Below are 15,036 nucleotides of genomic sequence, written 5' to 3' on the forward strand. Positions count from 1 at the left end.
CCTTTGCCCTAGGAGATGTATCTGTAAACATATTGTTACGAGAGATGTCTGAGATTTTGCTGCCTATGTTTTCTCTTAAGATTTTTATAGTTTCACAATGTATACTTAAGTCTTTTAATCATTTTGAGTTTATTCTTGTGTACATATGGTGTAAGTTGGTGGTCTAGTTTCTTTTTTTTGCATGTATCTGTCTAATTTTCCCAACACCATTTATTGAAGAGAGTGTCTTTACTCTATTGTATGCTCTTGCCTCCTTTGACAAATATTAATTGAGCATCATGGTTTGGGTCAATTTCTGGGTTCTCAATTCTGTTCCATTGATACATATGTCTGTTCTTGTGCCCGTACCAGGCTATTTTGAGTATAATGGCTTTGTAGTATAACTTGCTATCTGGTGTTGTGATTCCTCCAACTTTGTTCTTCTTTCTCAGGATTGCTGTGGCAATTGGGGTCTTTCTTGGTTCCATATAAATTTTTGGAGTATTTGTTCTAGATCTTTGAAAAATGCTGTTATTAATTTAATAGGGATTTCATTGAATCTGTAAAATGCTTTGGGTCATATAACGTTGATTCTACCAATCCATGAACATGGTATATTCTTCCACTTGCTAATATCTTCCTCTGTCTCTTTTCTCAATGTCCTGGAGTTTTCTGAGTACAGGTCTTTTAACTCCTTGGTTAAGTTTATTCCTAAGTATCTTAATTTTTGTTGTTGTTATAATGGTAAATGGGATTGTATGTTTAGTTTCTCTTTCTGTGAGTTCATTATTGGTGTATAAAAATGCCATAGATTTCTGGGTGTTGATTTTGTATTCTGCTACGTTGCTGAATTCATTTATTAAATCTAGGAGTTTTTTAATGGAGTTTTAGGGTTTTTTATGTATAATATGTCATCTGCGAATAATGAGTGTTTTACTTCCTGTTTTCCAATTTGGATGCCTTTTATTTTTTTCTTCTTGTCTGATTGCTATGGCTAGGACTAACAGTTCTAAAGAGAACAAGAGTGGTGAAATTGGGCATCCCTGTCTCATTCTTGTTCTGAGGGGGAATGCTTTTAGTTTTTGCCCATTGAGCATGACATTGACTGTAGGTTTGTCATGTATGGCTTTTTTTATGTTGAGATATGTTCCCTATATTCCCACTTTGCTGAGAATTTTTATCAAAAATGGTTGTTGATTTTTCTCAAATGGTTTTTCTGCGTCTGTTGATATGATCATGTGATTTTTATCTTTCAGTTTGTTTAGGTGATGTATCACGTTTATTGATTTGCAAATATTGTACCAGCCTTGCATCCCCAGAATAAATCCCCCTTGGTCATGGTGTATGATCTTTTTAGTATATTGCTGGATCTGATTTGCTAATATATTTTTTAAAAATATATTTAATTGATTTTTTACAGAGAGGAAGGACGAGAGATAGAGTTAGAAACATCGATCAGAGAGAAACATTGACCAGCTGCCTGCTGGGGATGTGCCTGCAACCAAGGTACATGCCCTTGACTGGAATCAAACCTGGGACCCTTCAGTCCGCAGGCCAATGCTCTATCCACTGATCCACTGAGCCAAACCGGTTAGGGCCAATTTGCTAATATTTTGTTGAGGATTTTAGCATCTATGTTCATCAGGGATCTTGGCTGGTAATTCTCTTTCTTTGTAGTGTCTTTATCTGGTTTTGGAATTAGGATAACGCTGGCCTCATAAAAAGAGGTTGGAAGTATTCCTTCCTCTTGGCTTTTTTTGAATAGTTTGAGGAGGATAGGTGTTAGTTCTTCTTTGAATGTTTGGAAAACTCCCCTATGAAGTTCTCCAGACCAGGGTTTTTGTTTGCTAGAAGTTTTTTGTTGTTTCTGGTTTTTTAAATAAGTGCTTCCATTTCATCAGTAGTTATTGGCCTATTCAAGTTTTCTGATTCTTCCTGATTGAGTTTTGAAAGATTATATTTTTCTAGGAATATGTCCATTTCATCCAGGTTGTCCAGTTTGTTGGAATATAGTCATATATAGATAGTATTTTTTTCAAGATCCTTTGTATTTCTGTGGAATCAGTTATTACTTCACCTCTTTTGTGTCTGTTTTGTTTATTTGGGTCCTCTCTCTGTGTTTCCTGATGAGTCTGTCTAGAGGTTCATCAATCTTATTCATCATTTTAAAGAACCAGCTTTTGGTTTTATTGATCTTTTATATTGTTTATTTAATTTATATGTCTTTTATTTCTGCTCTGATTTCTATTATTCCCCTCCTTTTACTTACTCTAGGCTTTTATTGTTGTTCTCTTTCTAATTCTTTAAGTTGTAGGGTTAGATACCTTATTAAAAGTTTTTAATATTTTTTGAGGTAGGCTTGTAGTGCTATGAACTTCCCTCTCAGGACTGCTTTTTCTGTGTCCCATAGATTTAGGGTTGTTGTGGGTTCATTCTCATTTGTTTCCAGGATGTTTTATATTTCTTTTTTGATCTCTTTGATAACCTGTTCATTATTTAATAGCATGCTATTTAGCTCCATGTGTTTGAATGTTTTTGAGTGTTTTTTTTAAATTTTTTTAAATTAAATCTTTATTGTTCAGATTATTACAGTTGTTCCTCTTTTTCCCCCCCATAGCTCCCCTCCACCCGGTTCCCACCCAACCCTCTGCCCTTACACCCCCCACTGTCCTCATCCATAGGTGTAAGATTTTTGTCCAGTCTCTTCCCGCACCCCCCACACCCCTTCCCCCCCCCCCCAAGAATAGTCAGTCCACTCCCTTTCTATGCCCCTGATTCTATTATATTCACCAGTTTATTCTGTTCATCAGATTATTTATTCACTTGATTTTTAGATTCACTTGTTGATAGATATGTATTTGTTGTTCATAATTTGTATCTTTACCTTTTTCTTCTTCCTCCTCTTCTTAAAGGATACGTTTCAGCATTTCATATAATACTGGTTTGGTGGTGATGAACTCCTTTAGCTTTTTCTTATCTGTGAAGCTCTTTATCTGACCTTCAATTCTGAATGATAGCTTTGCTGGGTAAAGTAATCTTGGTTGTAGGTTCTTGCTATTCATCACTTTGAATATTTCTTGCCACTCCCTTCTGGCCTGCATAGTTTCTATTGAGAAATCAGCTGACAATCTTATGGGTACTCCCTTGTAGTTAACTAACTGTTTTTCTCTTGGTGCTTTTAAGATTCTCTCTTTGTCTTTTGCTCTTGGCATTTTAATTATGATGTGTCTTGGTGTGGTCCTCTTTGGATTCCTTTTGTTTGGGGTTCTCTGCGCTTCCTGGACTTGTAAGTCTATTTCTTTCACCAGGTAGGGGAAGTTTTCTGTCATTATTTCTTCAAATAGGTTTTCAATATCTTGCTCTCTCTCTCCTTCTGGCACCCCATAATTCGGAAGTTGGTACACTTGAAGTTGTCCCAGAGGCTCCTTACACTATCTTCATATTTTTGGATTCTTTTTTCTTTTTGTTTTTCCGGTTGGGTGTTTTATGCTTCTTCATATTTCAAATCTTTGACTGATTCTTGCGATCCTCTAGTCTGCTGTTGGATCTCTGTATAATATTCTTTATTTCAGTCAGTGTATGCTTAATTTCTAGTTGGTTCTTTCTCATATCCTCAAGGGTCTCACTAGATTTATCGAGGGTCTCACTGAATTTATCGGCGGTTTCTAGAAAATTCTTGAAAAACCTTATAACCATGGTTTTGAACTCTATATCCAGTAGTTTGCTTTCCTCCATTTCTGTCATTTGTGACCTGTTTCTTTGTCTCCGCATTTTGGCTGCTTCCCTGTGTTGGTAGAGTGGCTTTGTGTGCTAGGTGTCCTATAGGGCCCAGTGGCTCAGCCTCCCCAATTACCTGAGGTGGACACTCTTGGTGCACCCCTTTGTGGGCTTTGTTCACAGTCTTGTTGTAGTTAATGCTTGATTGTTGTAGGTATCACTGGGAGGAATTGACCTCCAGGCCAATTGGCTGTGAGAATCAGCTGTGTCTATGGTGGGAGAACTTCTGTGCCGGAGACACCCTATGGGGCAAGACTTGCTTCATTGGGGCTTTGGTGCTCACTGAGTCTGCCCCCTGAATGTGTCCCTTATGGATCTGAGGAGTTGTAATCTGGATGGTCCCACTCTGACCACTGGGTACACTGGCTCTTGGATCTCTAAGGAGGTGCTAATTTAGCCTCTGCCTGCAGCTACCCAGCAGGAGCTATGGAGAGATCTGTAGATTCCTCTTCTTTGTTTGGGGTTTGGAGGTGCCCAGATGAGGCCCAGCTGTGAAGCAATGCAAGCTGCTGTGGGGCCTTGGGCCTTCTTTTGGATGTTCTGGGTCTCTCTGACCCACTGCAGTTTGTTAGGTAATGTTAGCTTGCAAAGGGCCAGGCCATTCATATGCAAAAGCCTCTGCGCACAGCTTGGTTGGGGGGGGGGTGTCAGGGAATCAACAGGGCGGAGCAAACAGCTATGGCTGATCCTCAGCCCTGCCCTAAGAGTCATGGGGTCTCAGTGTCCCGTGGTAATCACTGCAAGCACCTCTGAGAGAAAGCCACCCTCGAGTTCCGCCCTATGCCAGACAGTCCAGTTTCTCCCCGTATAAGTCTGGGTCCCCAGAGACTCGCCCAGAACTGGAGTTCAGAGCAGTCGGGAGCTTGTGTCTCCCTCCTGATTGAAAAAGACAACCGTGGCCTCAGTTGCCAGACCTTGCCACGCGCACCTCCGTACCTCTGCACTTTACTTCCGCACTTCCTCTGAGTCTCAGTGTGCTTTTCTCTTTCCTTCTAGTTGTAGAATTTCCACTCAGCCAGCCTTCCTGTGGTTCTGGATGATGTCTGTTTTGTCTTTTAGTTGTATTTTTGAAGTGGTTGTGCGAGGCAGCAATTTCCAGTGTTTACCTTTGCTGCCATCTTGGTTTCTCCCTTGAGTGTTTTTATTGTAGTTGATTTCTAATTTCATACCATTGTGATCTGAGAAGATACTTGATATGCTTTTAATCTTCTTGAACTTGTAGAGACTTCATATGGATACTAACATGGGGTCTGTCTTTGAAAATGTCCCATGTGCACTTGAGAAGAATGGATATTCTGTGGCTTTGGGACGAAATGTTCTGAAAATGTCAATTCCATCTGATCTAGAGTGTTGTGTAGGATCACTGTTTCCTTGTTGATTTTTTGTCTAGAAGATCTATCCAGTGATGTCAGTGGGTGTTAAAGTCCCCTACTATGACTGTATTGCTATCAATCTCTCCCTTAAAATCCTCCAGAAGTTTTTTTATATATTTAGATGCTCCTGTATTGGGTGCATATGTCTACCAGAGTTATATCCTCTTGTTGTATTGATACCTTTAGTATTATTAAATGGCCTTAATTATCTCTTGTTATGGTTTTCACTTTGAAGTTTGTTTTGCCAGATATCAGTATTGCTACCCCAACTTTTTTTAAATTTGCATTTGCCTGGGAAATATTTTTCCATTCTTTTACTTTCATTCTCTGTTCTGAGGTGGGTCTCTTGTAAACAGCATATATATGGATCATGTTTTCTTATCCATAGAACTATCCAAGACTTTGATTGGAGCACTTAAGCAATTTACATTTAAGCTTATTATTGATAGGTGTGTATTTATTGCCATTCTTATTCTTTATGCCAGTGTTCTTCTCTTTCTCTCTATTTCTTCTTCACATTACAGCAATTCCTTTACTATTTCTTGCAGTGCTGGTTTGGTGGCAGTAAACTCTTTGAGTTGTTTTTGTTTTTGTTTTTTTTTTTGGTCTGCAGAGCTCTTTATTTCACCTTGGATTTTGAATGATAACCTGTTGGATAAAGTAATCTTGAGTTCAGTCCCTTGGTTTTCAGTACCTTGCATACTTCATACCATTCTTTTCTGGCCTGAAGTGTTTCTATTGAAAAGTCAGATCACAGTCTAATGGAAACTCCCTTGTAGGTAACTTTCTATCTCTCTCATGCAGCTTTAAGATTCTTTCTTTGCCTTTAATGTTTGACATTTTTATTATGTGCCTAGGTGTGGGTCTTTTGGAGTTTATCTTGTTTGGGACTCTCTTTGTTTCCTGAACTTGAATGACTTTTTTCTTCACCAGGTTAGGGAAATTTTCTGCTTTTATTTCCTCAAACAAGTTGTCTATTCCTTTATCAGATTCTGCTCCTTCTGGTATCCCTATAATGCAAATGTTGTTATGTCTCATATCCAAAGCTCCCTCAAACTCACCTCATGCTTAAAAAAATTTTTTTTCCCCATTTGCTGCTCTGAATGAATATTTTTTTCTACCTTGTCTTCTACTTCACTGATTTGGTCTTCAGCTTCTTAAAGACTACTGTTGAATCTTTCCAGGGTGTTCTTTATTTCAGCTATGTCATTCCTCATTTCCAATTGATTATTATTTATTGTTTCAAGCTCTCGTTTCCTGTTGGTGTAGCTCTCATTTAACGGTTTGGCTCAGTGGATTGAGTGTCGGCCTGTGGACTGACGGTCCTGGGTTTGATTCCAGTCAAGGGCACATGCCCAGATTGTGGGCTTGATCCCCAGTAGGGGGCATGCAGGAGGCAGCCGATCAATGACTCTCTCTCATCATTGATGTTTCTATCTCTCTCTCCCTTTCCCTTCCTCTCTGGAATCAGTAATTTTAAAAAAAAGACTCTTATAGTTCTTATAAAGTTGCTTGTAGTTCTCACTGAATTGTTTGAGAATCCTTATTACCATTACTCTGAGTTCCTGATCTAACAAATTGTTTACTTTCATTTCATTTCGTTCCTTTTCTGGCGATTCCTCTTCTTTCATTTGGGGGTTGTTTCTTTGTCTCCCCATTTTTGCTGTCCCTTTGTTTTTGTTTCTATATATTAGATTAAACTGCTATGCCTCCCAGATTTTGTGGGGTGGTTTTATGTAGTAGGTGTTTTGTGGAACTTGGGAGTCTCTTAGATCTCCTGAGCTGGGTGCTCTAGGAAAGCCCCCTACTTTAGTTATTTGGGTTCTCTTGTTGTAGTTGTGTCTTGAATGTTATTGTCCCATTTGTGGCTGGAGTCTCCTCTCAGGCTGGCTATGTGGCTCAACCCCAACTACATTGAGTGGGCTGTTGTGGAGGTGCTGACCAGTCAGAACAAAATAAAACAAAACACAACAAAACCTGAAACAGAATTAATAAAACAAAAACATACACAAGTCCCCTACAGCACCAACAAAAGCAACCACCAGAGAAGAGAGAATTAGGAAAGAGAATAGAGAGCAAGAATAAGAGAAAAAAAGAAAGAATGAAAAAAAATGAGAAACAAAACAAACAAATTTTAAAAAGCACAAACAAAAAACAAGAGAAGGGGGCAGAATATGTTAGGTGCAGAGCTGAAATAAAGAAAATAAAAATAAAGAATTAGAGGAAAAGGGAAGGGAACCGTTTTAAATAAAGGAGGTGGAAAAGAAATGAAAAGACAAGAAAATTTTTGAAAAGGAAAATAGAGGAGAAAGTAGATAGGCCTAAAATAAGAAAAATAAAAAAGATGTGCAAGCAGGAGAAAAAGAGAGGGAAAAAAATGAGTAATGAAAGAAAATAGCATAGGAAAAGGGAAGAGGAAAATTAGATATATGAACGAAACAACAGAGACTAGAATAATAACAAATAAAGCAGACAGACAAAGAACATAAATTTAAAAATGGAAAAAAAGAAAGGGAAAAAAATTAAAAAGGAGAGGAAAAAAGAGTGGGGGAAAAAGTTTTAAAAAAATAACCCTGAAGTGGCATTTGTTTCAGCCAAGTTTAGTGCCCCCTGGGAGCTCGCTTTGGATCCCACTCTTCTGTTCTGTCTGCCAATTCTGGGCTTCCTGTTAGGTACTTAGGTGGTAACCACAGTCAGGTACTATCTTTTGGCTTTCAGCAACCTGCTTGATGTTCCTAGCCATCCACCAATCCACCACTTGTGTCTGTCTCCACAGGCCTTGGCTGCAAGCAGGAGGGGCTAATTTGCCCTCTAAAGTAGGTTTGTTAGTAGCATGGGGCCCAGGGCTGGATCAGCGCACTTCCCCTGGTTCCTCAGGCTCCACCTCTGCCTGCCTTTGTCTGCTAGCCAGCTGTCAATCTTAATAACTCAAAGGTCTGTTTCTGTAAGAGCTTTAGGTGGGGGAGGTGCTGTTTGGTTTTCAGAGAATATGGTGGGTGTGTTTCCCTGTCCCAGAGCTAGTCCTCAGCCAGTGGCCCAAAATATTACTCTGCCTTGTCTGAACATAGGTCCTTGTATGGAGACCAACGGGGTTGGCTGGAAACCTAGAGTTTTTATCAGTTCTCCCGTGAGGGGAAAGTATTGCTCTGGTTCCTAGGATACTGGAGGATAGCCTCTCCCCCAATCCAGTCACTAAGGGCTGCTTGAGACTGCTCTTTAATAGGCAGGCCCCCTGCCTCTTTTTTCCCCTTTGGAATGAAATGTGTGCAGAGTCTCCTACATTCTATATGCTGTTGGTCATATCCTCATAGTACTTTTGAGTGTGTTCTCCATACCTGTATTAACAGTAAATAGGCTAAATCAGATTCCAGTTGGACCAGCCTCTTCTCAAGCCTCTGCCCATCTTGGCTCCAGGGAGGCCACTGCTGCCTCTATCAGTCTCCACAATTAGACTTCTTGTCCCTTAGAAGTTGATTTTCCTGCCTTTTACTTGATATGTCTTCACATAACGCCCTGAACAATTTCATTGAACCACCTTCTATATCAGGGGTGGGGAACCTTCTTTCTGCCAAGGGCCATTTGGATATTTATGACATCATTTGCAGGCCATACAAAATTATCAACTTAAAAATTACCTATATTAATAAAAGCCTAGGTGGCCCTTGCGCCCTTGCACGATGCCCTCACGTCGTCACAAGATGGCCACCACAAGATGGCTACCACAAGATGGCCGGCAAAGGAGGGCAGTTGTGGGTGATCAGGCCAGCAGTTGGGGGTGAACAGGCCTGCAGGGGAGGGCAGTTGGGGGCGATCAGGCTGGCAAGCAGAAGCGGTGAGGGGTGATCAGGCAGGCAGGCAGGTGAGTGGTTAGGAGCCAGCAGTCCCGGATCATGAGAGGGATGTCCCAGATTGGAGAGGGTGTAGGCTGGGCTGAGGGACACTCCCCAGTGCACGAATTTCATGCACCAGGCCTCTAGTCCTGCTATATTTGGTCAAACATTTCATTAATTCATCCCTAATGCCTTGGCAGGGCCAGACCAAATGATTTCACGGGCTGTATGTTCCCCACCCCTGCTCTATATGCTAATAATTTGAAAATCTCTACCTTCCCACCAGTACCTCTCTCAGCTCTAGATCATCTTCCATCCCATTGTCTGAGGGATCCACTAGCATACTCTGATAAGGACACTTCCCTCTCTAACACTCTTCTCATCACCTTCAGAGTTAAACCCCAAGTTCCCTGCTATGAATCAAGACTCTTACTGGTCTAGTCTCCACAGTCACCCCAGCTCTATCTTGCCTTCCTTCCTTGCAGTTCTAACTGTAACTTGGGCCCTCATCTCTCAGCTTTGGCCTCTGCCCTAACAGCCTTTTTTCCTTTCTTCCTCTGAACAGATGCACCCGAGAACCACATTTGCCAGGAAGCCTCCCCTGGCTGCCATGCAGGGTCAGCTGTCTAGGTGTTTCTTTGCACATTTATCCCCCAAATGAGTCCTTGGATAGATGATTCATTGACACCCCACTGCCCCAAACGTTATCGGCATGCAGATGCTTGTGGAATAAATGTTGAGAATGACTGGAGATTTTAGAAATTCCCTTTCATTCAAATGTTCAGTTAGGGCCTTATATTAACCTCCAGGTATGAAGAATGGGAAACCATTGTCAGCTCACCATCTCTTTCTCTGAGAGGTCCAAGGTGTTATGAGAATATGGGGAAAGAGCAGATTAAATTCAACTAAGGAAATTGGAAAACTTAAGATATTGCCTTGAATTGAACCTTAAATATAGTGGGTCTTCACTGAGTTGATATTGGTTTTGGGAAAGAGCACCCTGAGCAGAGCTGAGCTACAGCCCATGCAGGGCACATCCCGCTGTGGGGTGCCTGGGGGTACGTTGCACGGAAGGGAAGATGGTGAAGAGGTGTGGGGAAGGTACCAGGAAGGACCACGTCATGCAGGCCTCTGAAAGCAAAGCAGAAGACTCTGGATTCTTCCTGATGTGAACCCCCAGCATGAGGGAGTCCGAGGAAGCCTGTGCCTCAGCACCCCAGTTGGGTAGGAATGAGGTATTGCAGAGGAGGTGGAAGGTGGGAAAGGTAGGGATGGACGGCTTTGTCAGTCCTCATAAGGATAGAGTTCACTGTACTACAAAAGCCTGGACGGCAGTACCGAGGGAACAGCAATGATGAGAAGCTTGAGTCTAATTTGAGTGCGAGTCAGAATGTGAGGAGTGGAATCTGTAAATGTAAGGGTCTTGGTGGCAGAGACACTTGCATTTTGTAGGCAGCCCCCACTGCACTCATGTTTGCACATAACACAAGTATTAGTATTCATGGTTGAGTCTGCCTCTCTCCCCATAGTGCAGCAATGAGAAGGAAATTAGTAGACCTCGCCTGTGCGCACACCACCAGCAGGGTTGCCTGTGCCTGAGGCCTCCTTGCTCCCCCATTACTACCTTCATCCTTCTGGTCACCCCAGTGGGAGTCTTGGAATCCCTGATGACTCAAACAGGAAATGTGCCTCTCAGCTTTAGAATGTTCTAGTGGCAGGTCCTCCAGTTGAACCGTGACCCACCCTCTCTTCAGGGCAACCTGCCCTCCCTCAAGTCCTCTCCTTCCACAAGTGTTACCCCCCAGGTGTCAACCACCTCTGAGACATGGACACCCACACAGCACCTCCCTTTAGGCAAAACTATCTTAGCTCTCTCCCATTCTGTAAATGGCACATAGTTGGCATTGAGTAAACTTGTCATTGCATGAAGATACCATTTCTAGACTCTTCTCTGCCCAGCCATCCTAGTCATCAGTGTCTGAAGATGTTTGGTCCAAGCAGAAGGACTCATGTACCCTCTTTACCCGTCCAGGGCCATCCATCCTCTTTGGGCCTCAGTGGCATGGTCTCTAATCCTGTTCTTTAATCCTGTCACGCCCTCCCTGGCCCCAGCACCGGCCCAGCAGCAGCATCCACTTCGCTCCTGCAACAGCCTCAGCTGTCCCTCACCCACTCCACCCCTCCCACTCCCTGCTGCTCCTGCCCCCTTGCTTCCTTTTACTAGACAGTCCCAACATCTTAACTGGAAACCTCTCAACCTGGTTGATGCATTTAGTCATTAACAGTGAGGACTAGTCCACAGAACCAGTCACTTGAAGGACCTATGCAAGGCACAAGGGTCAGAGGAGCCCTGGCCAGGCCCTTCCTGGGATGCCTAAGGTACTGCAGCCTCACTGCTGCCAGGAGCACGAAGTAAAAGAAATGGAGGAGAAACCATGCACACCTCAAGTTCTAGGATTCAGAAACTTTTAAGCATCTATCATTTTTTCCATTTATTTCAGGCTCCCATTGGTCAGCACTTTGGGGGCCTTCCTGGACTGGCACATGGTAGGTCTGCAAATGGGGGTGTTGCTTGAGTGGTTGGAGAAGTCGTAGCTCTGATTCTGAGATTTTAGGGTCCCCAGCACTAAGCTCCAGAAGAAAGAAAACCATTCATAAGACAATCACACAAGTTTTAAATGGGCAGACTAATGGAAATGAGAACTTGGAGTCATGGCAATCCTGTGAGAAAGGGGGATAATCCCACCCTCTGAAAAGAGAAACTCTGGAGGAGTCCTAGGTCCCCATTAATGGCTTCCTTGCTTTGGGGAGGAAGAGGCAGAGGGTAGAGAGGGGCTTGGGGTTTCTCTTGTTCCCCCAGGGAGCACCAGACCCTCTGCAGTGTGGGAGCAGGCTGTTTGCTGGTGTTTGACACTTGGTCCTTTGCATCTGACCTGAAAGTAGGAAGGCCTGGATCAGGATGAAGATGACTAAGTTTAAACCTTCCCGCACTTTTCAAATGTCCCAGACTGGCCAGGCCTGACATTTCCTGATGTCACTTCAGCATCTTCACAGAGGAGGGCACATGGACCCTGACAGATGGACATAGGGCTCACGTGTGGCCTTCTGGACAGGTGTCTTTGCTCGTGGCTGTTAGAGTGGCCAGGTGACCAGTGTCTACATGGTCTAGTGCCCAGGTCAGCTAGCCCCATGCACAGTCGCCTGTCCTGGGGACCTGTGTGGGCAGTGCCCTGGCAGTGTGGCCTTTTCTGAGGCTGCAGAGCCTGGTGGGATGGAGCAGGCACAGTTCTGCTCAGGGGTGGCCCCTTAGAGTTGGAGTTGGGGTCCTGGCACAGGGAGGGTGTCTGATCACACACTCAGTGGCTGTGTGGGTCACCTGTTGGTGCATGTGCACAGTGTAGAGGTTATTTTTCTAAGGGCACTAGTTAAGAGCCTGATGTTAGGGAATGGCCCGAGGCCAGCTGTAAAGCCTGTCTTTGGGATCTGTAGATCTGAGTCTCGCATGGACACTACCTGGGGTCAAGTGTCCAGCCAACCTTCCTGCTTCGTGTGAGCGGTAACCTCAGCACTTCCTAGGACCCCTTAAGCCGCCCGCTCAACAGGTGGCGCTCCCTCCACCCGAGTTTGCACTAAGGCCCTGCCGGCTGACCCCATGCGAAGTGACTGGGGCTGTTCACTGAACCCGGGGCGCACTGACCCGGTGTGCAAAAACTGGCACTGATCCCAAAGGCACTGCACAAGCTTGCACTGATCCCGCCTCTCTCCGCAGGCTGTCCTACGACCCCACCCGCTACCCTCGGCTCCTGCCCGAGGCCTACTGCCTGTGCCGAGGCTGCCTGACCGGGCCGCGCGGAGAGGAGGACCTCAGCCTCCGCAGTGCACCCGTGTTGCTGCCCACGGTCGTGCTGCGCCGCACTGCAGGCTGTGCGGGGGGCCGCTCCGTCTACGCGGAGGAGTACGTGGCGGTGCCTGTGGGCTGCACCTGCGTTCCCGCGCCCGACCACGACGCGCCTGCTGCCACCGGAACGGACCGCGGCGGAAAAGAGCGGAACCAGGACCCCGGTCACGAGGAGTGGGACAGGGACCTACGCAGGCCTTTCCGTTCAGGAGCAGGACAGTGACCTGGGCAGGTCTTTCTGCCCGGGGCCCCGCAGGGGAACCTCTCCGTTGTTAGGGATTCTTCTATTCTAGGCGGAGTCAGCGCCCAGCTGATGGGACTGAAAGGAGTTGGCTTAGTGTAGGGACCGGCCTCTGGGACAGGACGGGCCACCACCGCCCCTGAGGCTGCTGACCCCGCCCCACCGCACAGCGTCAGTGTATCAGGTGGCACCGCTGCTCGGACAAGCAGGCCACAGCCTCCACACGTAGGTGATAGATGCGTTTTAAACTATCTTTTTATAAGCATATATAGCTACTTATTTTCAATAAGGGCAGAAACTATTTTTATATTAGTGATTTTGAATAATAAAAATTTTTACTTGTTTTATAAACCATGTTTTCCCTTCTGCTAGCTTGTAGAAGCACAGTTGGAATCCTCAGATAAACCTTACCTGGTGCTGTGTCCCAAGTCTCTGCAGCCAGCCTGTCCTCATTGCTGGCACAACCAGATGGACAGGGTTGAACCCGACATGCCCAGCTGTCAGTCTCCAGGAGCTGCTAAAGGGATAAAAGGGAAGTGTAATAGGCTCAGGTACCCCAGAGCCATCCCAGAAATCCTAAACTTCGGTTTATTTACTAGCATATCAATGGCTGCAGGTTTACTGAATTAAAATCTTTTTTTTTTCTTCACTTTTCAAAGTCAGTGGGCCAATTTGTAGGTAAGAGGTAATGAGATAAAGGCGACAGGTGGAACGTGACATCTTTGCCAACTCTCAAGAACTTAACTTGGCTGTTTGAAGGGCTTCTGGTACTAGTCACATATGAGGGGAAAATGAGCTAACTTACAATTTCAAGAAAGCAGTATTGAGCCTCTTTTTCTATATGTTGCATTGTGAGCTAAATCCTTACTTCTTTAGCCTGGAAGTCTGTCCCTGAACATAATGATTTGTAAAAGTAAGAGGTACTTTTTAAATCTTTAAAACAGTTGCTGGTGAAGGTATATTGCTTGTGTGTATTTCTTTCTCATGGGCTCAACTGAGTTTTAGAGGAAACAATATGTTTATTAAAGTCTTTGTCTTAATTTTATGGTGGAAGTTTAAGATTAAATCAAGTAGTAACATAAAGTCAATCTCTTTGCTCTCCTGTGACACCCCAGCCAAGCCGAGAAGTGCCCTTTCTTCATGTGTTTCACTCCCAAGTTTCAGCTGCCATAGAAGTACACAGTTGAAGTACACAGTTTTGGCTGCCTGAGTCACCATCAGTCTTTATTTGATCTGGACGCAAGGTTCACTGAGAGGACTTTCAACTTTTACTATCTGGTGACAGAAGTTGTGCATGAAAATACCTTGCTGAACAGGATCGGGATTTTCCAAGTAGCTGTGGATAGTTCTATATAGTTTGGGATTTTTTTTTATAAAGGTAGCCCTAGTGGAGGTATCTCTAGAGTATATTGTCCAGAAACGGAAGGTTCAGAGCAACCTTTTGTTGCTAGTTCAGATAACAACAACAAAAGCCCTGCCCTGGCCAGGTACCTCAGTTGGTTAGAGCAGCGGTCGCCAACCGGTGGTCCACGGACCACTGGTGGTCCATGTGGTCCAAAAGGTTGGCGACCGCTGGGTTAGAGCATTGTCCTAATATTAGGATGAAACTGGCTTTCCATTCTAAGATCTATAAAGGCAACTTTTGTACTTTTTCTCTGAATGGCACATTCATCCACTTAACTATTTATTGAGCACTTGCCCTGTTCCAGGTGCTGAGCTCCTGGAGCCAGCTGTGAACCACACCAACTCTGCACTCAGCTGAAAGTGGAAACTGAATTGGCTGTCAGCACGCTGGGCATGCTCAGGCCTCTGCTCACCTCACATATTGCCCAAGAATCAGAGCTAGTTTGCTCATCTATAAAATGAGGTGGTGCCATCCACCTCACAGGTATTGTGATGGCTGATCACCATTGTGAAGCACCTAGCAGTCTTGCCCAC

The 15,036-nt window shown here is 44.2% G+C and overlaps 1 protein-coding gene across 1 annotated transcript in view; it reads left to right on the top strand.

The window, feature by feature from the left end:
* Positions 1 to 14,181, top strand: part of IL17D (interleukin 17D) — a gene marked incomplete at its 5' end in the record, with an annotated part of 40,676 nt that extends 26,495 nt beyond the window's left edge. Inside the window, one exon of the mRNA XM_023751301.1 lies at positions 12,729 to 14,181. Within this exon, the coding sequence (XP_023607069.1) occupies positions 12,729 to 13,080 (352 nt within the window). The remainder of the gene's footprint in view (positions 1 to 12,728) is intronic.
* Between the last annotated feature and the right edge of the window lie 855 nt (positions 14,182 to 15,036).

This window comes from Myotis lucifugus, unplaced genomic scaffold (assembly GCF_000147115.1).
Source record: "Myotis lucifugus unplaced genomic scaffold, Myoluc2.0 scaffold_19, whole genome shotgun sequence".
NCBI lineage: Eukaryota > Metazoa > Chordata > Mammalia > Chiroptera > Vespertilionidae > Myotis > Myotis lucifugus.